The sequence below is a fragment of the Myxocyprinus asiaticus genome, chromosome 5 (genome assembly GCF_019703515.2).
Source record: "Myxocyprinus asiaticus isolate MX2 ecotype Aquarium Trade chromosome 5, UBuf_Myxa_2, whole genome shotgun sequence".
NCBI classification, from domain to species: Eukaryota; Metazoa; Chordata; class Actinopteri; order Cypriniformes; family Catostomidae; genus Myxocyprinus; species Myxocyprinus asiaticus.
Window position 1 is genome coordinate 28,822,554 of NC_059348.1, and position 26,971 is coordinate 28,849,524.

General features: G+C 38.0%; 1 protein-coding gene across 2 annotated transcripts in view; it reads left to right on the plus strand.

Annotated features, from left to right (window-relative positions):
• Window positions 1-3,032: 3,032 nt before the first annotated feature.
• The window catches only part of LOC127441517 (phospholipase D1-like), a 50,318-nt gene continuing 26,379 nt past the window's right edge, over window positions 3,033-26,971 (plus strand). The window contains exons 1-4 of one of the 2 annotated variants that reach the window (XM_051699040.1): window positions 3,033-3,167; window positions 21,562-21,750; window positions 25,880-26,049; window positions 26,470-26,612. In XM_051699040.1, coding sequence (XP_051555000.1) covers window positions 21,597-21,750; window positions 25,880-26,049; window positions 26,470-26,612 — 467 coding nt within the window. In that variant the 5' untranslated portion in view covers window positions 3,033-3,167; window positions 21,562-21,596. Of the gene's footprint in view, window positions 3,168-21,561; window positions 21,751-25,879; window positions 26,050-26,317; window positions 26,364-26,469; window positions 26,613-26,971 lie in introns of those variants that run through there. The other variant, XM_051699041.1, reaches the window with a different exon arrangement.

Consider the following 26,971-nt stretch of genomic DNA (forward strand, 5'->3'; position numbering starts at 1 on the left):
CTTACATTGCACCATCTTTTTCTGTGTTTTTGCCTCTCCCTCCTGCTTTTGAGAGTCTGTTCACCTGACATTGTTTTGTGTGTGAAAGAGAGATGTTTGCTTGCAGTTGTGATAAATGGCAATGCCTGCCATTTGAGCAAAGGTATGGCTGCCCTGGCACACCCCGCCATGGTAATTATTACAGACTCCATAGACCAGAGGCCTCACGTCAGACAAGGCGGAAAATTGAAAATACAAATGATTTATTGTCCTCAGAAGTCTATCTTCTCCTCTTTCTTTGTTGTTGTCCACCAAGTGTCAGATATGTCGGGACGTCCTTTAGCGTGGCATCTTTGCTCTTGTTCCTCAGTGATTAATCCATTTAAACACACTGGAGTGGAACTCTACCTCACAATGGAAAATGGATGGATTCTGGAGTGGAAGGGCTCCAGGAAAATGCTTGCAGTTTGTTTGACGAGCAGAACAAACTGTCCAAGGGTAAACTTATGGTTCTGGCTGCATAGCAGCTTGGGGAAAAGTTGGTTTGACATTATGACCTCAAAGTCTTAGTGGAGATGATGCTTGTCATTTTAGCCAATTGCAGCTAAAGCAGTCTCAGGTCTCTTATATGAATACAGATGAGCAATACTCCACACAGCTGTCAATCAAGCATATCCTGTGTACTGTAAATAAATAAATAAATAAAACCTTTTGGTACAGAACAAAAGGATTTTTTGTATATCTCAGAGGTTGCTTTTTTTATAGCTCAGAGATTAAATGGACTTCTCATTATAGTTCATTCATGTATCAACTTCAAAATAATTTGGAGAAATAAAAGTAGACACAGTTGAGACAATGGTTGACATATTGTAAAGTAAGAATACACTGCAATATTTGTCTTATTTTCTGATAACATTATCTAACCACCCTTAAAACAAGATAAAAAATATGTTTAATAAAAATGTATTCATAATAATATAATATAAAATAAAATAATGTTAAGTCTTGTTTTTGGGGAGCTATAAAAATCTATGTGGAATAGATAACAGCTCAGATAACACTATGTAACACACTTTTTGTTCCTGAGTAGTAAGTGTTATTTCCTAATTGCTTATGCCTCAAAAGTATAGAAAATGGCTATCATTCCCCACAAACTTTGCTTTTGTGACCATGACAGTGATATTTTGAAATGTACCTATTTCCAATGAGAAAACGGGCGAATGTGTGTCTTTTCGTTCACATAAAGTCCAAATTAACATGTATTTATAATAAAGTAATACAAAAATTACTACAAAAGATTTAGAAGTGAGTAGTTTTTCGAGATTTACGATTAGACTGTAAATCACTTTCACGAATCAGTCCCCAAATGTAGTCTTCCATCATGTTCTCGTTATACTGTCCATGGTAGCGGTGTTCCAAGTCCAGTATATCCTGGTGGAAGCGCTTGCCTTGCTCCTCCGAGTACGCGCCCATGTTCTCCTTGAATTTATCAAGATGAGCATCAAGAATATGGACTTTGAGGGACATCCTACAGCCCATTGTGCCGTAGTTCTTCACCAGAGTCTCAACCAGCTCCACATAGTTTTCGGCCTTGTGATTGCCCAGGAAGCCTCAAACCACTGCGACAAAGCTGTTCCAAGCCGTATTCTCTTTACTAGTGAGCTTCTTGGGGAATTCATTGCACTCCAGGATCATCTTTATCTGTGGTCCGACAAAGACACCGGCTTTGAAATTTGCCTCAGACAGCTTAGGGAAGAAGTCTTGAAGGTACTTGAAGGCTGCCGACTCCTTATCTAGAGCTCTGACAAATTGTTTCATAAGGCCCAATTTGATGTGCAGTGGTGGCATCAGCACCTTCCGGGGGTCCACCAGTGGCTTCCACTTGACGTTGTTCCTCCCCACAGAGAACTCGGTCCGCTGTGTCCAGTCCCACCTGTGGTAGTGCGCCTTGGTGTCCCTGCTGTCCCAAAGGCGTCCCAGAAAAACATTTTAAAATTAAAAACTTTTACAATTTAAAAAATGAACAAATTTTATACATAAACATGCGAGCAACAATTGTCCATCTTACCTTCCAGAGTTTTTTTTTTTGCAGTGCTCGCAGGTGAAATGAGGTGCCCAGGGTTTGTCTTGATAGGCATGCCGAAATATGCCTTGTAGGCCTCACACATCTTAGCAGATGCTTCCACGGATAACTTTTTCACTCTTGTCTTGATAAACTGTCCGCAGACATAGCAAAATGCGTCTGCCGGATGCTTGCAGCCTCTCGGTACCATCTCAGAAAAATGCAGATATGTATCCACTTAGGCAGCTGGAACTAAACTGAACTGGTGGGCTTAAGGCCCCTGTATTTATACTACTATTAATATTACTGGAAAGTTCTAGAAAGTTCTAGAAGTTACTCCAAGGTTACTCAGCACTGAATCTATCTGGAATGTTCTGGAAAATAGGTACATTTCAAAATATCACTGTCCTGGTCACAAAAGCAAAGTTTGTGGGGAATGATTTTCTATACTTTTGAGGCATAAGCAATTAGGAAATAACACACTACCCAGGAACCAAAAAAAAAATAAAAATAATTGTTACATGGTGTAATTTGATCTTGGAAGAATTTTATGAGACATTTTTGAGTTCAAATTGAAACTTTGACTTTTGGTTGCAGAAAAATGTTTTTATTTTTGATTTGTTATCTTGGCAAACTTAAACAGATGAGACCGTTGAGATTTCTTCTCAAACTCTAAAGGAGATTACTCATAAGATAACTGGGGTGTGTTTCTCAGGAAAAAATCTAAGCAAAAGACTGATATGCAGAAGGCTCCATTTAATCTTATTGGTGTCTATGTGAAACAACTTAAACACTACAGAGATCTCATTTGTGATTTTTCTTTCCTTTGAGGAGATCTAAACCAGCCTCTGAGACCAGTGCATAAAACAGCTGAGAAAGGGGAGGAAAATATTGTCATGTGGTGCACTTCATTGGCTGAGTGATCATGACTGACACTCCAGTGCCCCGTAGAGGCCACTCCCCTTCAAGCACATTGTTTTTTCACATATATCCACTGCCCTCCTGTTCAGTCTGTAACAGAAAGGGAGCGAGTGTTTTTTTTATTTTAACACTGTCTCCTAAATCTTTCATTGTTTTGGAAGTCAACAGCAGATTTATCATGTGGGAATCACATCTGCCGGGACAGGTCAGTGAAGCTTGTGTTGTTACTTGCTCTGCTCCCAGCTTTTGTGTCTCTGCTTACAGAGTTAAAGTGAGTAAACTCTCAGAAGTTTCTAGCTCATGGGGAGACAGAACCAGTTTTAACTGTGTGTTGTGTGTTTAAATGAGTATGTGAATGTAAGAGAAAGCCATTCTGGTGCTGTTATTTCTTGGCTCCTGTCCTGCCTCACCCCAGTGTGAGAAGCTTTTGTATCCGTGATGGAATATGTGACCAGTGCACAAGAGAGGAAAAGTCAAGTTGGCTTTTCTCAGAATCCCAAATCTCTCTCTTGTTTTTGCAGCTGTGAGTATAAGCTAGAAGACACTTTGTATTCCATTTGAACCCTCTGATGCATGAGTTATTAAATAACAAAGGAGACAATATCTTAATGTTTGTTTTAACCAGAATAAAATCTTTCCCAATCTGCCCATTACAATAGAGGGTAATGGTAAATATTCCAAAGTTAAATGGTTGCTTTACAACTTTAGTCAGTCATGTTGATTTTATGTTGTCATACTGTAAATATAAACTACAATGAGATATATATGGATGGAGGGTAAGGAAGGGTAAGGGTAATAGGTGATCGCCAATGCTTGGATGTAACCTCAGATCCTGATTGGTTAAAAGTGGCACTTATGGCATGTATAAGGTTAAAGGAATTCTCCAGGTTCAATACAAGTCAAGCTCAATTGACAGCATTTGTGCCATAATGTTGATTACCACAAAAATAATTTCAACTCGTCCCTTGTTTATTGAAGAAAAAAAACCCCAGCAAAAACTGCAGGTTTCCGTAAGGCACACAATGGAATTGAATGGGGCCCGTCCATAAACATTAAAATACACACTGTTTCAAAAGTATAGCTACAAGACATAAACAATGTATGTGTTGACATGATTTTAGTGTGATAAAATGAGGGATTTACCAGCGTTACGACATTTACCAGATTACAGAGTTTTTATACCAAATTAACAACGTTTTTATATTCGATATAACTTCACACATATGAGGTTTTTAAGTGATTTTATCACACGTGTGGCATTACTTTTGAAACGGTATTAAACTGAATGTTTATGGACTGGCCCCATTCGATTCCAATGTAGAGTAAGTTCCTTATAACTGTTTTTTTTTTTTTTTTTTTTTATAAACGAGGGACGAGTGGAAATAATTTTTTGTGGTAATCGACTTTGTGCCACAAATGCTGTCGATTGAGCTTAACTTGTATTGAACCTGGAACATTCTTTTAACTTGCACGGCCTCTTGAATTCACTCAAGTCTCACTTTTGAATGCTTAGTTTAAACGAATTGCTAGAAACGATAATGTAATTTTCCCATTATTCTGGCACTTTGGGTAATTGTGTTTGCATTGGATTGTGGCTGTTTTAAATGGTCCTCTATGTTGTCTGCTTATCTTTTACACTTTTGGCGTGTCACTCATTCATTAATCAGTACACATGAGACTGTCCTGTATGTTAGCTGTCCTGTCATAAACTGCCTTCAAGTACAAAGTGCAGTTGCTCTGAAACTGACTTCATGAAGTAATACCGTAAGTCTTACATCTCTTGAGAAAGCTTTTGCTACCATAGAGAGGTATTTACAGTGTTTAGCAGGGGTAACTCTCTCAGCCTACATGCTGCCCTTAACAAAATCTCTTTTTTTTTAATACTTTGAAACTTACATGGAGACCCCCCAGATAATTCCCAGATATGTGCTTGAATGGATTATTTTTGCCATCTGTTTTTACCATGGAATCTATGAAGACATGGTGACTCAGAGTAAGTTAGTGTCAGTTTTGCAGTGTTTTCTGTCACGCTGTTGATGTCTAACAGTGGCACTGCATTTTCCTACAGTTCCTAGTCACATGTATACCCCAACACAAACAAGTGATTCCAGTGTCTGTAGCAACATTTCTCATATAGCACTAACCTAAGTGGTTGCATAATAAACGTTGCTCTCCTCCCAAAGGCCCTGAGCCTTCTCCATGACGATCACAATGGGCAGGAACTTGTTGGCAGGAAGCGACGGCTGATATCCCATCCACAATATGCAAAAGAAAAAAACATTCTCTCTCACTCTTTTTTGCCATTATTATCATCACTCTGTTTCTGTTACTCTGTATGTCAAATAAATACATTTGAGCGAGTTTATTCAGAGAAAGGGAAATTAGTATTGTGGAAGAGAAAATCATGATAGCAGTGAGAGAGGCATGTTTTGCTAATTTTGAAGGTTGTATTGTTTATATTTACTTTTCCTGTCTAATTTAGCTATCAAGGGTATATTATACAGTTCACCTCTTGCTTTACATCAGTGGTTGTGGGTCTGACAACCGGTGGGTCGTGACTCGTGACCTGCATGCCAAAAATGGTCACAGGTCAGTTCTAGTAGGGTCGCGGACAGCAGGAAAAACTGTGCTGAATGCAGATAATAAAATTAAAAATACAAAAATAAAATAAAATGCCAGTTATTAAACTTTGTCACCCTAAGTAAAATGAAGCCACAGTGTTCTATTGATGTGGATGATGTTAGCCTCTGCTGTTTAACTTTTCACAACATGTTATGGCATTATTGTTAGGCCTATTCAATTTCAATGCTAGAATTTTTTTTTTTATCTTTGTATTATAGAGTGATTCTCACAAAACCTGTCAAGAAAATTTCCTGTTTAGCTCTGAAAATGTCCTGTTTAAAAATGTCATATTTAACCCCAAATCAAGAATAAAAAAAAATACAAAAAAACATTTAAATATTTTTTTCACTAGTATTTTTTATAAGAAAATTATATTTACCGCAGTGTATCCCAATGTTTTACTTTTACTATTACCATTGTTTTCAGTGATGATTCTCATTTCGTTAACGCATAAAATTTTTATGTATTACAGTAAAAAGAAAAAAAAAATCTGTTGGACAACGATTTTTTTACATTAAAATCAGAGAAAATAAAAGGCAGTATAATATATATATATAAACACACACACACACACACACACACACACACACACACACACTACCGGTCAAAAGTTTTGAAACACTTGACTGAAATGTTTCTCATGATCTCAAAAATCTTTTGATCTGAAGGTGTATGATTAAATGTTTGAAATTAGTTTTGTAGACAAAAATATAATTGTGCCACCATATTAATTTATTTAATTACAAAACAAAAGTTTTATAAAAAAAAAAAAAGTTTTGAAATTGATGACTTGGACCAAATAATAAAGAAAAGCAGCCAATAAGTGCCCAACATATAGATGCAATCGAAATTATTCATCCCCCCCAAGACAGTAAGGATTTACAAAGGTAAGCTTTTCTGATGACCCAGAATTTTTAAACTTTACATCTATATCAGTTGAGTGACACATTCAAAGTCATAGTGTGAATATATAACCAAATATTTCTAAATAGCAGGATTTATTTTTTAAATACAGCCATGTCATAATTATTCAACCCCTATTGCATGTAGCTGTTTCTTAAATATGTAAGGCTACACAAGTAAATGTTTTAAAACAAAATTAAGTCATCAATCTTCAATGGCACTTATTTAAGTTTTAAAATTTAAATTTAGCATTGTAAGCAAAAATATATTTCTATGCAAAAAATGCAATTAAAAATAAGCTGTCTCAAAAGCTAATAGAGGAGATTATTTCATTACACAAGAATGTTAATGGCTAAAAGTACATTTCCAAGGCACTTCAATTGTACACCATTCATACATTTTTTAAAATATGTTACAACAGCAACCTTCTTGGGGTGTGGAATAAAGCAAAACTTCACCAAGGGAAATGTTGACTTGAATATTCAAGAAGTATTTAGGAAAGACCTGTGGAGTCCTGGAAGAAGGTTTTATAGACATATGACACTAAACTGAAAATGAGTTTTAGACCCATGGGTCAGCAATATGTCGAGTAACATGAGAAGGTGATGACAAGAACGACACCATCCCCACAGTCAAGCATGGAGGTGGGTCATTCCTGTTATGCGAGTGTTTTGCGGCTTCAGGAAATGGCTATTCTAACTATGTGACTGACACCATGGATTCTTTCAGGTATCAGGCCATTTTGGCATGAAAAATGTGATGCCTTCAGTGTGTAAATTGAAGCTCGGTGATCACTGGACTTTCCAGCAAGACAATAACACCAAGGATACATCCAAGTTGTCCAAAATCTGGTTCAGGGATAGATCGTGGAATGTCCTTAAATGGCCCTTTCAGTCCATCATTAAAATCCCATTGCAAACCTTTGTTGGGATTTCAAGGAAGCGGTGGCAGCACAGAAACCAAAGAATGACAATGAGCTGGAAGCTTTTGCTCATGAGAAATGTGTACAAATTATAATAGAGAGGTGTCAAGCCTGAGAACAATTACCTGAAACACTTATTTGCTGTTATTAAGGATAAAGGATGCTCCACAAATGATTGACTTTGGGGATGAATATTTTTGACATGTCATTTGTGGAGAGAATTAGTTATTTTTTTATATTAAAATTTGGGTAAACTGAACTCTTAGTTCTTAAATCACTCAAATGTGTATTAAAAACTTACTTTGACTGTTTACTGAGGTTTTAGTTGATGTGTTTAATTCACATCACCAGAATGTATTGCTGGTCAGGGGGATTGAATAATTTTGATTTCAACTGTAGATGGGAACTCCTTCAATACTGTTTAAAAAGTATCCCAGGGTGATACCTCAAGAAGTCGGTTGAGAAAATGTCAAGAGTACATGTCTGCAAATTCTAGGCAAAGGGTGACTACTTTGAAGATGCTAAAATATAACACAGTTTTGATTTATTTTGGATTTTGTTTAGTCACAACATAATTCCCAAAGTTCCATTTATGTTATTCCATAGTTTTGATGACTTTACTATTATTCTAAATGTGAAAAAAAAAGAAAAAAAAACAATTATAAGAAAGAATGAGTAAGTGTTTCAAAAACTTTTGACCGGTAGTGTATAAATGACTAATCACTGTTCGTTATTTGTTGTTACGTGCCATGATGTTACTACAATAATAGACCAGTGAAAGTCTTATTTAAATGCTCCACATATCAGAGCCGCAACAGACACGTATGAGCTCATAATGTTAAAGTGCTCGCCTAATTCATTCTCTTTCTCTCTCTCCTCAACAGTTCCCTGTAACTTTTAACTTTCTTGTCTAATGATAAAAAGGCAAATATCAATAAAACTAAAATCATATACCGCCTGCAAATATGCGGATAACTCTTTTAAACAGATGTAATTCACAAACCTCATGAAAATCCTGTGTTTTCTGCCTGTCAAGCACTCATAATAGTTTCCTCGGAAGTGTCTATCAGCCAGGATCAAAACTCAGTTTCTCTAATTTATGAATGTTGAATGACAGCCAGTCCTACACACTCTCATGGCGAAATCATAAGGATTCATACCTGTTTTCTAAATTTGGCTAATTCGTGTGATATCGTATGACTTTCACTACAGCCAATGACGTCGCTGGACATCGTTTCCATCTAATACACAACAATTACTTGCTTCTGTCACGCACAACAGCTTCCTATCATGTTTGCACACTCTACAGATCGGTTTGGTTTAGATAAGGGGTTTGGGTAAGGGCATAATATTAATAAGCATGTCCTTAATGCCTTGTGCGCGAAAGTCACGCTTACCTCCGCATTAGACATCCGGGCATTTGCACATGATGAAACAGTACAAATTCATACGAACGAACTCGTATGAAATCATACAAAATAATCAACTCTTAAAATATGTACGAATTTTCTTGAGACTGGGTTGGTCAGTCCGTGACAATCCAAACAGGTAATCCGGGCTGTGTAAACTGTCAGTAGATTGCTGCTTGCTGGATCCGTACGAGCGCATGAGAGCAACATCAAAGTAAAAAAACGCTTCTTGTGCGCTATGATTAAACGTCATATTCACTGTATGTACAATGAGTTCGAGTCTTTTGTGAGAAAATGCGATTTCTAATGCGCACATGCGCAATCCATGGTTGCTAGACTACTATGTGCACTGTTATTTCTTTCTTCCTGATATATTAACAATTTCTTGTGCAGTTAAATTACTAAAATTGGATGACTAAACAGAAATCATAAGAAACTGTTATGTACCATTTAAAACACAATCAATGTTTTTATTTATTTATTTTTTTAAGATTTGTTTTTACAAAGTTAAAGTTTGGAGTAAAATTTTGAGTAAATAATGCAAAAGAAGACTTTTTTTTTTTTTTTTAGCAGCAGCATTGTACCAGCCTATCAGCCACCCTGCTCTCTGAATATCGGCATCAGCATGGTCCATTAAATAATTTGTCCTTTAGTAAATAATTTGTCCAAGACAGGTCAGGGTTATTGCACTTTATGGTTGCTTTGAAATAGAGAATGTTTCATAGTTTTGTTTTGCGTTTTAAATGTTCACTTCAAGGGAGCATACGCAGGTTCAGCCCAGTCTTATTTGTTGAGATAAATGAATGGACAGGATACCCTTAGCAGTGCATTTGTTTACACAGTCAAAAGAGCACTAGCTTCACTTTTCACTAGAGCACTAGTGAAATCACACTTATCCATCATCAAACTGTAAATATATACACCTCACTCAGGAATGCCCTTTCTGGTATTGTAGGGGTTGGGTTAAAATTTACCTTACAGTAAGTAATAAAAAAAAAAAAATTATATTATTGTACCAGTGGACTGGTGGCTTACACACTTGATTTACTGGCCCTCTCTGACATGCGCAGACCTTCAAAGCTGACTCTAATTGTCATTGCACAGGTGGGAGATCCACATGAGATACCACAATTCTAAATGTTCACCCACACACACACAAGTCCCTCCATTATCTGTCCTTCAGAACCAGCAACATTTACCCTAACCACCAGCACAGTCTATTTAGACCTTCAATATTTACAATAAACATGGCCTACATAGACACTGAATTAAAGAAATATTCTGAGTTAAATACAAGTCATGTCGACAGCATCAGTGGCATGCTGTTGATTACCACAGAAAGTAATTTCAGCTCATATCTCATACTCTTACCCAAGTGCTCTCACAATGGAAGTCTCTGGGGCAATAGACTGTAGTAATTTTCTGTCATAATTCACAGCATGCCTGTAACTTGCAGATTTAACCCTAAAGAGGAAATGAAAAAAATGAAAGAATGACTAGATAGATACTGTTTCTCTATAGTAGCAACACATTTTGGGAAATTTAGCTAAACCCACCATAATTGTATATTTTGGATTACAAATCACTTTTTTTGTTTGCGAATGGATTAAAGGACTTGGTTACTAGTTTACGTTGCTGTGTAATGTGTGTGGATTGAGGAGAAGAAATAACTTTAATAGGAACAGTTCATCTAAAATTGGAAAGTCTGTTATTCTCCTTAAATCACTGAACCAACCAGTCCTCCTATAGTAAAGGGACGGTTTAGCTAAAAAATATTTAAAAAATTCATTATTTACTCACCCTCATGATTTACAGCCCGTACGACTTTCCTACTTCAGTAGAAAACAAATGGTGAATTTTTAAAGAACATTCTGGCCATTCTTCTTCTTTTTTTTTTTTTATATATAATGAAAGTGAGTGAGTGAGGACTTGGGCTGTAAAGCTCCAAAATGACTAAAAAGCTAAATTGTAACGTACACTTAGCAATGACAGGCTGACGAAGACGATGATGATGTGAAGAACCCAAGTGCAGTTTATTTACATAAGTGAAATCAAAAAACCGTAAATCGAAACGTGAACAAAACAAACATGAACTTGACTTAACTTGACTAAAAAACAAAACATGAACTTGACTTGACTGTGGCGACTTGATGTGGTTACGTGGCATGACATGGAAACATGGTGAAACCAGGCATGGGGTATGGCCTGGTGAGACAGGGCGTGGAACATGAGGCCAGGGCGGAGCCCGTTGGGGGTGGAGCCATGAGAGGCCTGAGGGGCGGAGCCATGGAAGACGGAGCCGTGAGAGGCTCGAGGGGCAAAACCATGGAGAACTGAATACCCGGATAGTAGCCGAAGACTCGAAGGGCCAGGGTGGAGCTGGAGGCAGGGAGGACCAAGGTGGTTCCTGAGGCTAGGAGGAGCAAGGCGGAGCTGGGGGATCGGAAGACTGAGGCTGAGCCAGTGGGGCTGAGGACCAAGTTGGAGCTGTAGGGAAGGAGGTCCTCAGTGGAGCTGAAGGACCGGAGAGACGAGGCATAGCCAGAGGATCGGAGCCAGGTGACCGACAGACCAAGGAGGAGTTGGAGGGATGAGGGACCCCAGTAAAGCCGACAGGCTGAAGGACCGCGGTGGAGCCGAGAGAACGTAGAGCCGAGGTGATGTCGAGGGATCGACAGGCCAAGGCAGAGTCCAGGGCTCAGAGGGTCTAGGCAGAGTCAGAGGTTCAAATGTTCTCTGTGTCTGAGATATCTCAGAGGGCGATGATTGAGCCGGTGGCTTGGGGGAAACCGGCAGATCAGGAGAACACAGGGTGGGCACAAGGGCGGGAACTAATTCCAACTCAAATAGCCCAGTGAGAGATGGCTCTGGAACGGACGAGGTTTGTAACGCTGGCTCTGGGACAGACGAGGCTTGCAACGCTGGTTCATTGGACGTGGCAGACGTGAGCATTGGCTCATTGACCGTTGCAGGCTTGGCCGTTGGCTCGTTGATCAGAGGTGAGCCTGAAACATTGCATGGAACAGACTGAAGCTTGGCTGTGACATGGCATGGAGCAGTCTCAGGCATGGCTGTGACTTGGCATGGAGTAGGCACAGGCATGGCTGTGACATGGCATGGAGCAGGCTGAGGCGTTGCTGTAACATGGAATGGAGCAGGCTGAGGAGTTGCTGTGACATGGCATGGAGCAGACTCAGGATCCTGCGCAAAAGATGGCACTAGCTCAGCAACCATGACGAGGAACTCTGGCTTGGCGGCCATGACGTGGGTCTCTGGCTTGGCGTCCATCTCCCCCACAGTGAACGATGAACCACAAATTAGTAGGGCATGGTCGATATACTGAGCCAGGCTGTGGGTACTCTGACTGCCTGGCATCAGGAAAGAGATGAGACCATTTGATAAAATTATCAAAACAATAATTATATTATTATTATTAATAATAATAATATTGGTCCATTTGTCTTGTGTGCTATATTTCAAGTTTCTGAAGTCAGATAGTTGCTTTATTTGAAGAACAGATCAGAATTTAATTTATTATTCAATAAAAATCATCCGCCACAAATCTCCTTGGCATGTTTATGAGTTTATTAGAGATGTAGCTTTGTCTGATTTGTGAAAGAATCGCTTATTTGAGTCAGATCTTTTCAATGAATCGATTAATCCAGTTTACAAAACCGAATTATTCGTTCAGCAAAACCAGTCACATTGGTTTCCAGCCCACTTGACAGCAAGATTATTAGTGAATAATGACTAAATGTCTGTTTACCACACAATCACTATCATATGGCTTCAATTACAATGTATGAATTGCAAGTATTGCAATGTAACACACAGGGCTGGGCGATATGGCAAAAAAATAAAATCTCGATTTTTATCAAATTTATGGATGATTCACGATTCAATTTTTTCAGCTTTAAATGAACTCCAACATGATTCTAATTGTATGTTTTTTATTAGAATGCAAGGCAACCTGGTTAGAGAAATCCAAGTTCTTTTCATTATAGGAAACAAAAGTGTGCAAGAAAAATTTACAAATGCATCTAATGCACCACAATGCACCACAGGGGGATGTTGTCATCAGAGTGTAAATGTAAAATAAATTTTAATCTAATGAACCCAGATGTTCAGAAATAATAGAATAAGAAAACTGCAAAATAATTCTTAGCCAGTGTATTAAGAGTGTACAGTGTATTATTATTACAGTCTAAACCAAGTCTATCTAGAAAGTTATCTAGAAATCAATATCTATGAATTATCAGGTTTATCTAATAAGTACTTATTATATATCAAACAATTTGTGTGTATATTCATAAACCCCTGCAGATAGATGTGCCCTCTAGCTGTTCACACTGAGCAGCGCAGCAATATGAAATAATTTATCATTACAATTCAACTAGCAAAGTTTGTCAAAATGATCGCTTGCCAAATGTTGGCTATAGATGCAGTACACTTGAAACACGTGACAGAACAAAGAAATAATTAGCGATCTATCTGAATCATCATGGCAAATGGAGCAGCGGATGTTTGATTCTACTATTTATAGCCTCTCCATGATTTGAAATGAAGCGCAATAACTGTCACGTAACTAACGCTTTTTTATGGGTAAAAGAAAAGAATGGAGACCATCATCAACATGTGTGATGGATGAAGCTGAGCTACAATCAGGACTGGGAAGAGAAATCGACCCAGGATTTTACATAGCAACCGGCCTGTCCTTTTTTATACATATCGCGGCACCGTTTTGTGGCCCTCTTCAGCCAGTCACGGCTCATTCAGCATAACGCCGCAGCCCGTTTCAGCTTATCATCGCCCGTTTTGGCCAGTCTGCAATCACACTGTGTACAATCGTACTGGGAATATTATCACTGTCTTTTATATCGGTCTGTGTTGTTAACCTGTCAGGTTCATTTGGAGCGCGCCACACACGTGCAGCCGATCAGATCGGGAGCGGCACAAAAAAATCTATCAGTGGTCTTCGCTATGCAGTGGTGCCTGCAGCTGTAGCCTGCATAGAGGGGACTGTTGCATTGTTTCATATTATTCCAGATTGTTCTGCACCAGGTGAAGTTTCAGCAAATAAACGGTAAGGCAGTGTTTTTTTTTCTTCTGCTCTAGTGTACTGAGGGGCTGCTGTGTCTTGATAAAACTGTGTGTGTTTACTATTTCAGTACTGTTAAGAATGTTGCCTATATGCTTACATAAAATACAGCTATACTAGGAGAAGATACTAGGAGAAGAAATTAAGATAGTAAGGGATTTCTGTAACGTAGTCGAAGAGACGATGATGAACCCAAGTGCAGTTTTATTTACAAACGTGATATCCAAAAAACCATAACTCCAAACATGAACAAAACAAAAACATGAACTTGACTAAACTTGACATGACTTGACTATGAAACAGCGTTACATAAACAAACAATACCTGACAATGGATAATGGCAAACATGAGGCTTAAATACATAGACAAGTAACAAGACAAACAAGTTAACCAATGACAAGACAGAACTGATAACAAGGTAAATAGACAATAAACCAATGAAAACAAGACACATGAACATGGAGGGAAACATGAAATCACATGACAAGATCAGGAACAGGAACTAAACTAAAAATAAAAGACAAGAAAACAATAACAAATCACATAAACGTGACAATTTCGGGTTTGGGTTGGGTTTGGGCTTAAAATCTGACAGTATCGTTCAGGCCGGGTAGGGTCTCGGGTTCAGGTTTCATTTTAAGGCCCATGTAGACCTCTAGGCAGATTTCTGTGCATACCCTCAGATTAAATTCTGCAGGCACCCATGGCGCTATGAATTATTTTTCTCTTCCTTATTCAACCTTTGGTGGATTTACAACATATCTAACTATAGCGTTTGCAATATTTTTTGCAAAATCTCGATTTCTCGATTAAAAAATTGTCAAAACGCAAATTTGAATTAATCGGAAACAATCAGGTGAGCTACCAAGCAAGCTAATGATATAGAAAAAAGTGTGTATATGTAGAAGGGTCTGTAATACAGAAGTTAAAATATATCGTTTTTCAAATCATGTGTTAAAGTAAAAGTGTTTTGATATCATAACATAGCAAGGGGTGAGTAATAGAGTGAAAAATACGTTTTTATAAAGTCATAATCAGCAATTGTACTTGTGACTTGTATAACAATGAATAAAACGCACAGTTGTTGTAGTGCCTCTAGTGTTAATTTTACCTGGAAAATGCAGCAAAAAGTAGATAGTGGCATGTAAAAGTCAGTTTGCAGAAATTGATATCGAGTAACGTTCATTGTATGAGACTAGCTTGATTCCTTTAGTGTAGGAGGACTGGGTTGGTTCACTGAGTTAGGAAAAACTCCTAAAGGTAGCCAGACTGGAAAAGATGATGTCATATAGATTATAAAGTTGCCAAAGAGCCACTCCTAACTGCCATGCTTGTCTTCTTACATAAGGCATAAGGTTCAGTAGCTTCAGCTACCTCCTTTCTAACACATTATTTCTCTTTCACAAATTTTAAAAGGTCATTATGCAATCAGACTGAGCAGGCCAGTCTGCAGCCCACCACCAACAGCCAAATGAGGGGAGAAAATGTTCAATTATGTTTAATAGATGGTTTGTGGTGTAGTTACAGAGAGAAAAGTGCACTTGGCAGCAAAATTACTGTAGTCTTAAAAACAGAAGTATAGTTTGCCTTTATGAGAGAAACAGAAAGAGCAGCCCTGTGTCTTTGCTCCTATTTCCTCTTATAATGATGTTTTTATCTTAAGAAAACAAATGTTGACTGTATATTGAGTAAAAAGGCCTGAAAAATAGTATTAGCTGTTACATTTAGCTTTATGATACTCATGTCTATGTTGTAAATTGTGTTAGTAACAAGTGGTGACTCAACAGATCTGCCTTAGCATCTCTATATAATCCCTCTCTCTGTCTCACATTCATGCTCTCTCTTTTCTTTTTTTATAACCGGTTCCTCTGTATTGTTTCCTCCACATATCACAAATTGTAATACTTAAATAGATATAGAAGCCAGATTATTGATTATTAGAGGTCGACCAATAGTGGATTTTGCCTATAAGATAACTATTATCTTATAGGTGGTGCGAACTGCCAGACACATCATCGGAGGTGAGCTTCCCTCCCTCCAGGACATATATATCAGGTGGTGTGTGAAAAAAGCTCAGAGGATCATCAGAGACTCCAGCCACCCGAGCCATGGGCTGTTCTCACTGCTACCATCAGGCAGGCGGTATCGCAGCATCAGGACCCGCACCGGCCGACTCCATGATAGCTTCTTCCCCCAAGCAATCAGACTTTTGAACTCTTGATCTCCCACGATCAAAATACATCAGCACTGCACTTTATTACTCTTACTCTTATATCTCACACCGGACTGTCATAAATTATATTATTATTATATTATATTTTCTCTTAACAACTTACTATCAACCGACAGCCTGAATGTTTATACAGTACAATACAACCTACTGTACATTCTATATATACTATATATACTTTTTTATTGTATTGTGTGTATTGTATACTGTACAGTGTATGTTATTATTTGTATATTGTGTTGTGTGTAATTATGTGTATATTAGACTTTAATTGTGTTTTGTTAATCTGATGTTTATTGTAAATTGGTATGTGTCTCATCACTTTCACGACTGCTATGTTGCTCAGAAATGCACCCAAGAATTTCACACACTATTGCACTTGTGTATATGGTTGTGTGACAATAAAAGTGATTTGATTTGATTTTGATTTACAGGTGCATCTCAATAAATTAGAATGTCGTGGAAAAGTTCATTTATTTCAGTAATTCAACTCAAATTGTGAAACTCGTGTATTAAATAAATTCAGTGCACACAGACTGAAGTAGTTTAAGTCTTTGGTTCTTTTAATTGTGATGATTTTGGCTCACATTTAACAAAAACCCACCAATTCACTATCTCAAAAAATTAGAATACATCATAAGACCAATAAAAAAAACATTTTTAGTGAATTGTTGGCCTTCTGGAAAGTATGTTCATTTACTGTATATGTACTCAATACTTGGTAGGGGCTCCTTTTGCTTTAATTACTGCCTCAATTCGGCGTGGCATGGAGATGATCAGTTTGTGGCACTGCTGAGGTGGTATGGAAGCCCAGGTTTCTTTGACAGTGGCCTTCAGCTCATCTGCATTTTTTGGTCTCTTGTTTCTCATTTTCCTCTTGACAATACCCCATAGATTTTCTATGGGGTTCAGGTCTGGAGAGTTTGCTGGCCAGTCAAGCACACCAACACCATGGTCATTTAACCAACTTTTGGTGCTTTTGGCAGTGTGGGCAGGTGCCAAATCCTGCTGGAAAATGAAATCAGCATCTTTAAAAAGCTGGTCAGCAGAAGGAAGCCTGAAGTGCTCCAAAATTTCTTGGTAAATGGGTGCAGTGACTTTGGTTTTCAAAAAACACAATGGACCATCACCAGCAGATGACATTGCACCCCAAATCATCACAGACTGTGGAAACTTAACACTGGACTTCAAGCAACTTGGGCTATGAGCTTCTCCACCATTCCTCCAGACTCTAGGACCTTGGTTTCCAAATGAAATACAAAACTTGCTCTCATCTGAAAAGAGGACTTTGGAACACTGGGCAACAGTCCAGTTCTTCTTCTCCTTAGCCCAGGTAAGACGCCTCTGACGTTGTCTGTGGTTCAGGAGTGGCTTGACAAGAGGAATACGACAACTGTAGCCAAATTCCTTGACATGTCTGTGTGTGGTGGCTCTTGATGCCTTGACCCCAGCCTCAGTCCATTCCTTGTGAAGTTCACCCAAATTCTTGAATCGATTTTGCTTGACAATCATAAGGCTGCGGTTCTCTCGGTTGGTTGTGCATCTTTTTCTTCCACACTTTTTCCTTCCACTCAACTTTCTGTTAACATGCTTGGATACAGCACTCTGTGAACAGCCAGCTTCTTTGGCAATGAATGTTTGTGGCTTACCCTCCTTGTGAAGGGTGTCAATGATTGTCTTCTGGACAACTGTCAGATCAGCAGTCTTCCCCATGATTGTGTAGCCTAGAGAACCAAACTGAGAGACCATTTTGAAGGCTCAGGAAACCTTTGCAGGTGTTTTGAGTTGATTAGCTGATTGGCATGTCACCATATTCAAATTTTTTGAGATAGTGAATTGGTGGGTTTTTGTTAAATGTGAGCCAAAATCATCACAATTAAAAGAACCAAAGACTTAAACTACTTCAGTCTGTGTGCATTGAATTTATTTAATACACGAGTTTCATAATTTGAGTTGAATTACTGAAATAAATGAACTTTTCCACGACATTCTAATTTATTGAGATGCACCTGTATTATGCTGGGATCGATGCCTTTTTCACACACAGATAATCAGAAATATTTCCCGATGATTCTCGATCAATATCTGCATTTTTTCCGATGTAAATAGGGCTACTCGTTGTACAATAGTTTTTGTCTCTTCACACATATTTCTTAACACAATTTTGGTAAAGTGTGATTGGTAGGGTAACTTAAAGTGGGTCGCACACTGGACGCATCTGGCAGACAACAATTATTTTCTATGTAGGTGCTCATACCACCACTGCCGCTTGCCGTCTGTCGCAGTGCCCAGCTCCGCCATGGAGCACAACTCGCTTAGTTTTCCATTAAATTTGGCCCCAATCATTATCGCAGGACATAGATTTTTTATAGCCATCACTGGATTATATATTGTGTATATACTAGGGGTGTAACGGTTCAAATTTCTCACAGTTCGGCTTGTATCACGGTTTTAGGGTCACGGTTTCGGTACGGTTCAGTATTTGCTTTGTTCAGAAAAAAAATATTACTTCAAAATCCAAAGAATACTCTTATTTGGTAAACACTTCAACAGGTTTGCCCTTAACAAAAATCATGGTTTTACTACAGTTACCATAGTTTAATCATGGTATTTGTAGTAAAATTATAGTAACCACAGAATCAACATGGTTACTGTCATGGTTACAATATATAGTAAAATCATGATTAATATATGACAACTGCAGTATTACTGTTATAAAACCATGGTTAATTGTATCAAAACCATGATTTCTGCTCTGATGGTTAATTGTGGTTCATGGTTACTACAATATTACTATAGTAAAACCATGGTTAATTTTCATCAGGGTCCTTAACTAAAAAAACTTTTTTCTAATTACTGAATCAACATTTAAAATTAATACCTGGGCTTTAATCCTACATGTATCGACATAAAGTGCATTTTAAACAACATATATTCAACATTCTATAAAAGGAATAACCTTGCTATAAAAATGGATCCAAGAAGGGATGTTGTGATAATGTGGCTCTGGTATTTTAATCATATGTGGAAATCCCACATATGGCAATGAACACCCCAACCGCTTTAGTTATTGTTTCATGTCTGTCTGAATTAGCACTGAGTGCGTGCTTAAAAATGGAAGAGAGTGTGTGCAGTTTCAGCTCATCTGCAGCTCTTTCTTTTTCCGGTTGATATCAGCATAAATGATTAATCATGTGTCGATGTATTACTATAACGGCATTTTAATGCCATTAATCAAAGTGCATTATTAACGCTCGCATGCGCAATAGATTACAGCCGCACAAGGAAACAGGAAGAACTGGCGTGTGCGTTTTAAACCCTCACTTGCATTTTTTACATAAATTACCAGCATACGGCACTCGCATCGAGCGATGTCGGCAAACAGTGCCTGTTTTGTAAAAATATTTTGACCATCGCTGTTGTTATTTACTGCAAGAAGAAAATGTTTCCAGAAAGGAGAAACACAAATCGCTCAGCAAATTGTTTTTTCCACTTGCCATTTTCAACTGCACACAATGCTTGCAGAACAATGATGTCATCAAGTTGACCCATGTGAAACATAGGCAGAGCTTGTTTATCTACAGAGCCATACAGGTGCATTAGCGGAGGTTGTAACTGTGCCTGTATATTTGACTCTTTGTTTCTTTCACCAAACCTTGTGTTCCAGATGCATCATTAAACTTGAGGTGAACTGCGGTGCCAATGCTTATCGAACCGTGGTGGCAAACCGTACGGTTCGGTTTTTTACCGAGAACCGTTACACTCCTACTGTATATCTTTCATATAGCCTACACAATGTATTTTCAGTTACAAGTATGTCTTTTTGTGGTTTGACAGCTTGAATGAAACCTATTCAAGGCTAAATACAGAGAAATTGCATAATAAATGTTGCCATTTCTAATTATTTAGTTTGTACAGTTACATAAGTTTCATACACTAACCTGCAAACATCAACATCACTTTGTTCATTCTTGAAGAAGTACAAAAACCTTTGTATCTTTTGTGTGTATGATGACTAGATTCACAGCTTTGGACTCCCACCTGCACCGCATTGACACGTCCTTCAGTATTAAGTACAGTAAATGTTATATCACTCCTTTGTGGTCTCCCAAAGCTGTTACGCCAGACTACATTCATTTAAATATAGATATATACATATCAATAATTGATGTATCAATATTTTATGGCATTCCTAATAACTATTGTGGTGGAAAAAGTTGAAAACCAATTAATCGGTCTATTGTTTTTAAAATCGATTTATAGGTTGTTAAAAATAAAAAAACTCAGTCTTTGAAGCATAAAGTTGGACGTTTTATAGCTTAATTTGGTAATATTCACCAGATTAAGTATATTTTGTATGTGTTTATATTTCACCAAATGAGGTTTTGTATGACTATTCACAAGATATGAAGTTGGAGACACAATAAATGTGCTGATGGTGCACCTTTCCTTATAGTCACATTTCTATTCGCATTTCCTCGCTTTAATTTAAAACACTTGATTTATCTAATCAAAATAACAAAAAATGCATTGAAGTGAGGATAAAAATATGGATAAAAATTGCCAATGATGAAAGATTTAGCTACAGCAAATCCCCACGTAAAACCGGTATATCCGTCTGCCTCTAGTGATTTACTGAGCCATTCATTTACAGCTGGGTCAGCTTCTGATGTCACTTACTTTTCACATCTCTAAATTCATATTCAACCTCTTGATCATGCCAATAACTCACTTAAAAATAAAGTCCTTAACCATGGTAGAAACCTTTTGGATTTCTTATGTTTGTCAGTGGCTTGATCTGATGTGAAAGCAATAATCAGTGTAATTTCTGTACTGTTTTGGGGTTTTCTTGGTTTCTGTTCTCAAAACACATTGCAGATACAACAGGATGTGGCCTCCTTTTTAAGCTGTTTTTGTGAGAGAATGACATTATGAGTTGATCCTGTGTATATTATTAGATTAATGTACACTGAAAGGAAAGGAAAATGCTCCACAGGAAAATACATTGACCTTTGACCTCTGACTGAAAGAGGAAATGTTTTAAATAGAAGTGAGCAAGTGCAAGATGTATATAATGACATTCAAACATCAATCAAAATCCTGGAATGCCAAAAGCTTTAAATTATTTAACATTTGCTTAAACAATAACCAATCCCTCTGTAACATGCTGGAGTGTTGTTTAGTAAAACTGACTAAGCGGTTGAGTTTAAGGCTAATTTACATTACTTTACTTGCATCAATCTATCAAGGACACTACAAACATGACTCAAACGTAAATTTCTGAAAATGAACATGAATGAGACATGAATTACTTTACCAAACCAATCAAAGCAAATTTGAATTCGCTCAGAATTCCGCTTAGAATTTTTTTTTTTTTTTTTTACGTTTTGACAATACATATGTGTATTTGTGTAGGCAATGCTGGCCTTTCAGGCTGAGGAGTGCTGAGTATGCTTCGGCAGTCTGAGCCCACCAGAAGTAGACTCACTCTGATGAAAGCAGACATGAATGACACTGTGGAGAACCTCGACACCAGGGAGCTGGGCTTCTCAGATGCTGAGGATGAGCCTGAAGAGGTGGACTTCAATGAGTTCAACCGCTCAGGTAAGTGTTTTTATTCATTTCAAGACCTAGATCATCCATTAATTGTGGAAACAACAGTATCTTCTCATCTGGTGGGTTGTGATTCCAAAATGGGCTGCGGACAATGGAAATAATAATGATATATACAACTACCGATAATCTTATAATCAGGCACAGTTAGGATAGAAAAATAAATAGGCCTATACATCTTTAAGAGGGATAAGAAAATGCTTCCCATGTTTGTCGTTGTTGGCCAATCACATTCTCTGTATTTTGGCACAAATTGATCTGGTAACATGGTTAATATCAATATTTGACCCAGTGTTTGTTCCATATGTTAGAGTCCATTCACACAGAACACTTTCACATCTGTCTGTGCTGTTTTTTTAATCATTTTTCTACGTAAACTTGCACTAGATGTACATCTTGAACCATAGAGCCGCATCTTGCTTTTTATTCTAGTGCAGGAACACTGAATTTTAAAGGAATAGTTCACCCAAAAATGAAAATTCTCTCATTATTCACTTACCCTGATGCCATCCCAGATGTGTATGAATGTCTTTCTTCAGCAGAACAGAAATGTAGATTTTTAGAAAAATGTTGAAGCTCTGTAAGTTCTTATAATGTAAGTAAACGGGCGCCATCAGGCTGCTGGCATATTTAGGTAACATATAATTGATCCACACGACTCCAGTTGGTCAATTAATGTCTTCTTAAGCAAATCGATTTGTTGGTGTAAGAAACAAATCAATTATGAAAACTTTATTAACTTTAAAAAAAATTGCTTCCTGCCAGCAGTCGACACATCAGTGACGTAAGTGCTATGGCGTGTTCATGTGAGAATTCGGAAGCACACGCTTTGTATACAACAGAAGAAAGAATGTCATGTAAGAGTTAATTCATTTCAAACAGCATTGGCCGGAAGCAACAATTTAAAGTTAAAAACGTTTTAATTATCAATTTGTTTCTTACACCAATCATTGATTTGCATTAGAAGACGTTAATTGTTCTACCATTCCCACAGTGAAATCTGCTGGTGGTGGCCATTGATATTAATAATGCTCTTAAAGAATTTATCTTGATCTTTATAGTTCCACGTCTTCGTCTACTGATGAAGATATTAGGAAGTTTGTGGAATCATTACAACTCCCTAAACTGACAATTGAGCAAAAAATATTATCTTGATTATGAGATGCCTTGGAGGAGCTTGGCGAGGTGATTAAGGCCTTGCCTACAGGCAAGGCTCCGGGGCCAGATGGTTTTGCCACTGAATTTTTTAGATCTTATACCTCAGATCTGGTTCCACTTTTGTTCGAATTTTATACGGAATCATTAAAGAATGGAAAGCTTCCACTAACCATGACGCAAGCCCAGATCAACTGATTCTTAAAAATGTCAAAGATCCAAGCAAGTGTTTACCGTCCAATTTCCCTGATCCAGCTAGATGTAAAAATATTGTAAAAAATTCTGCCTAACAGATTTAGTAAAGTTATGACATCTCTTATACATATAGATCAGGTGGGGTTTATGTGGGTTGCAGCTCTTCTGTTAACATTAGGCGTTTCATCAATATCATGTGGTCAGTGGCGAATGATCAGACTCCGGTCGCTGCCATCTCTTTTGATGCCAAAAAGGCGTTTGATATGGTAGAATGGGATTATCTTTTTAAGATTTTGGAAATATACAGGTTTGGGAAAACTTTTATTGGATGGATTAAATTACTTTATAGACACACGGTAGTGGCGGTACCAATGAATGGATTAATTTCAGATTATTTTACTCTGGATAGGGGCACCTGGCAGGGTTGCCCTCTTTCCCAATTATTGTTCTGTCTCACCCTGGAACCATTAGCAGCCACGATAAGAAAGGAGGATGATTTTCCAGGGGTGGTGGCGGGAGGTATGGTGCATAAGCTTTTGCTTTACGCAAATGATATTTTATAATTTGTCTCCGACACTATTAGATCTATGCCTCGCCTCCACAGAATTATTAATTCCTTTTCTAAGTTCTCAGGATACAGAGTCAATTGGTCTAAATCCGAAGCTTTGGCACTGACAACATACTGCCCAGTTATGGCTTTCCAGCCGGAGGCCTTCCAGTGGCCCAAACAGGTCATTAAGTGTTTGGGCATTTTATTCCCAGCAAATTTGTCTGATTTAGTTAGTTAATTTTGACCCCTTAATAAAAAGGTTTTCGAGCGATGTGGGCAGGTGGGCTTCATTACATTTATCTATGATTGGGAAGGTTAATGTTATTAAAATGAATTGTATTCCAAAATGTAACTACTTGTTACAATATCTCCCTGTAGATGTCCCACTCTCTTATTTCAAGCAATTTGATAGTATAGCGAAGTCCTTCATTTTGAATGGTAAACATCCCAGATTACATTTTACTAAATTACATAGGCCGACTGACAAAGGTGGGCTAGGCCTACCCAAGATTTTGTTTTATTATTATTCATTCAGTCTCAGACATTTAGTTCATTGGTCGCTTCCACCTGAGAGAGCCCTCCCTGGTTTTGTATATAACAGGAAGTTCTTCCCCTATTTTGCCATTACAAAGCCTTTTTATTAAACTAACCGGAGAAGTTACGTCACACCCTGTTATCTCACATTTGAACGCGGTATGGACAAAAAGTGTCCAGAGTGTTTAATTCAGACATTTATTTAAATGTTGCCTCGAGCATATGGCTGAACCCTAAATTATGTGAGGGGGGGTTACTGCACTCGGTGACCTATATGAGAGTGGAGGGTTGAGATCTTTTGAAAATTTGGTTCAACACTTTGAGATTCCCAGATCTCAGTTCTATAGGTACTGTATTTACAGCTGTGCTAGCTGCTCTGTACTATTTGTGGGAGTAGTACACACCCCTCTAAAGCGGCAGATACCCTGGGAGAGGTGATTACTGCTTTTGGAAAAGGTCATGAGGCATCAATGTATTACTCCCGGTCAATTCAGAGTCTGGGGGACAGAGCTTTAACTTCTATCAAGAGATTATGGGAGAAAGATTTAAACGGTATTGGAGTGTGGGCTAGGATTCTAAAAAATGTCAAGTCTGCATCTAGAGATGCAAGGGTGCGCCTTATGCAATTCAAGATATTACATAGAATCTACTGGACCCCCTCTAGATTGTATAGGCTTGGTCTTAAAGACACACCCTCCTGCTGGCATTGCCAGTCACAATCCATGTTTTTTGGGGGTGTGTTAAGATCCAAGAATTTTGGTTGAAGGTTCAGTTATATGTGTGACTTTTTGGGCAATCAAATTTTACTTTGTCCCAGACTCTGTATTCTGGGTGATGGGGCGGTCATAAATTTGGAGGATAATCACATAAAAAATTGGGTTCTGACCAGTCTCATGATTGGCAGGCAAATTATTTTAAGGGGATGGAAGTCGAATAGAGTGCCCTCATTTTCGGAGTGGTCTGTGGAAATGGATAGGGTGGCAGCTTTCAAGGAGGTGGCAAATAGAAGGCTAGGGTTTTTGGACTTACTAATTATTTAGCGTTTTTGCGGGACTCTCGGGGAGGGGGTGTGGAGAGTGTAGTTTAGTTTAATTATGTTTGTTTATTATATATATTTATTTTTTGTTTTCTGTTTTTTTTTTTTTTTTTGTATATGTGTTATGTGTGTCCACAGGGGTGTTTGTTGGGGGTCGGGTGGGGTTGGTGAATGGGGAAGGATATTAGTGGGGGTTGAATGTGAAATGTTGATTTGTTGTATATGTGTTGGGTTTTTCTTTGTGTATATATGTATCAATAAAAATTTTTAATTGCAACAAAAAAAAGAAGACATTAATTGATCAACTGGTGTCGTGTGGATTACTTTTATGCTGCAGAAATATGCCTTTTGGAGCATCAAATAGCCAGCAGCCTGATGGCACAGTTTATTTACATTATAAGAACCTACAGAGCTCCAACATTTTTCAGAAAATCTTAATTTGTGGTCTGCTGAAGAAAGACACTCATAAACATCTGGGATGGCATCAGGGTAAGTGAATAATGAGAGAATTTGTAGTTTTGGGTGAACTATTCCTTTAAGATAATGACTCCTCAGCATGTTGCAGCATGTCCCTTTACATCACAAACACACATGCACTAGAGCACACATTCACTCAGGCATGCCTCAGTCTGCCCTGTAATCTCTTTCAGGAGATTTCCACATCCCATTCTCAGCCGTGTACAGAACAGTTGGCTTTAAAGAGGCAGAAGCTCAGATCTACCTGAACACTGTCCCCATCACTGCTAAGATTCTAGATGTGGAGAGGTTCACCAGGACCCCAGACCGCTTCAATATCTCCAAACACAGGAGTGTTTCCAAGGTCTATGAAGCACACAAACACTTTTCAATTTGTGTCTTTAGCAGTAAGTTAAAAGGCATAGATGACCCAAAAATGACAATTCTGTCATCATTCACCAACCCTTGTATTGTTTCAAACCTGTATGACTTTCTTTTTTCTGTGGAACACAAAAGTAGATGTTAGGCAGAATGTTAGCCTGTCACCATTTACATTAGATCTGTTTATCTTACAATGAAGGTGATTTGCGACTGAGACTAACATTCTGCCTGACTTCTCCTTTTGTGTTCAGTGGAATAAAGAGAGTCATATGGATATGGATTTGGAATAACATGAGGGTGAGTAAATGATGACAGTGGTTTCAGTTATGTGTGAACTAACCTTTAAGATGAAGGTTCAAAGATATTACCTATAACAGATCTGATGTAACTGCTGTGTCCACAGGCAATGCCAGCAGTGTTTAAGATAGAGCTTAAACATGGGAACTTCACCTGGGTGGTGAAAAGGAAAGAGAAGCACTTCATGGAGCTGCACAAAGAGCTTCTTCGCTACAAGACCCTCATGAGGATCCCATTGCCCACCCGAAGGTCAGACGCCTGCCTGTCAATTTAACTCACACCATGTGCACAGCTGATATTAATATCTGTTTCAGCTGATCCAATCACAAGCAGACAGCGCTAAATACAGGTTGCGACCTCAGTTTTATAAGGTTCTATCATCTAGTATTTTAGTCAAAAAGGAGTTAAGCACATATACCTAGTCAATGAAGGACACACCATTTGGGCCCATTTGTTTTGTATTTATTTATAGACCCTTATCATACTATGGTCTCGAGGTGTAAATGGGGTCCAAAATGTTTTGTAATTAATTTAAAGTTAAACCGAACACTTAGCTGATTGCATGTGGCTTTAAAAAAAAAAAAATAACCAGCAAATGTAAAAGTTTG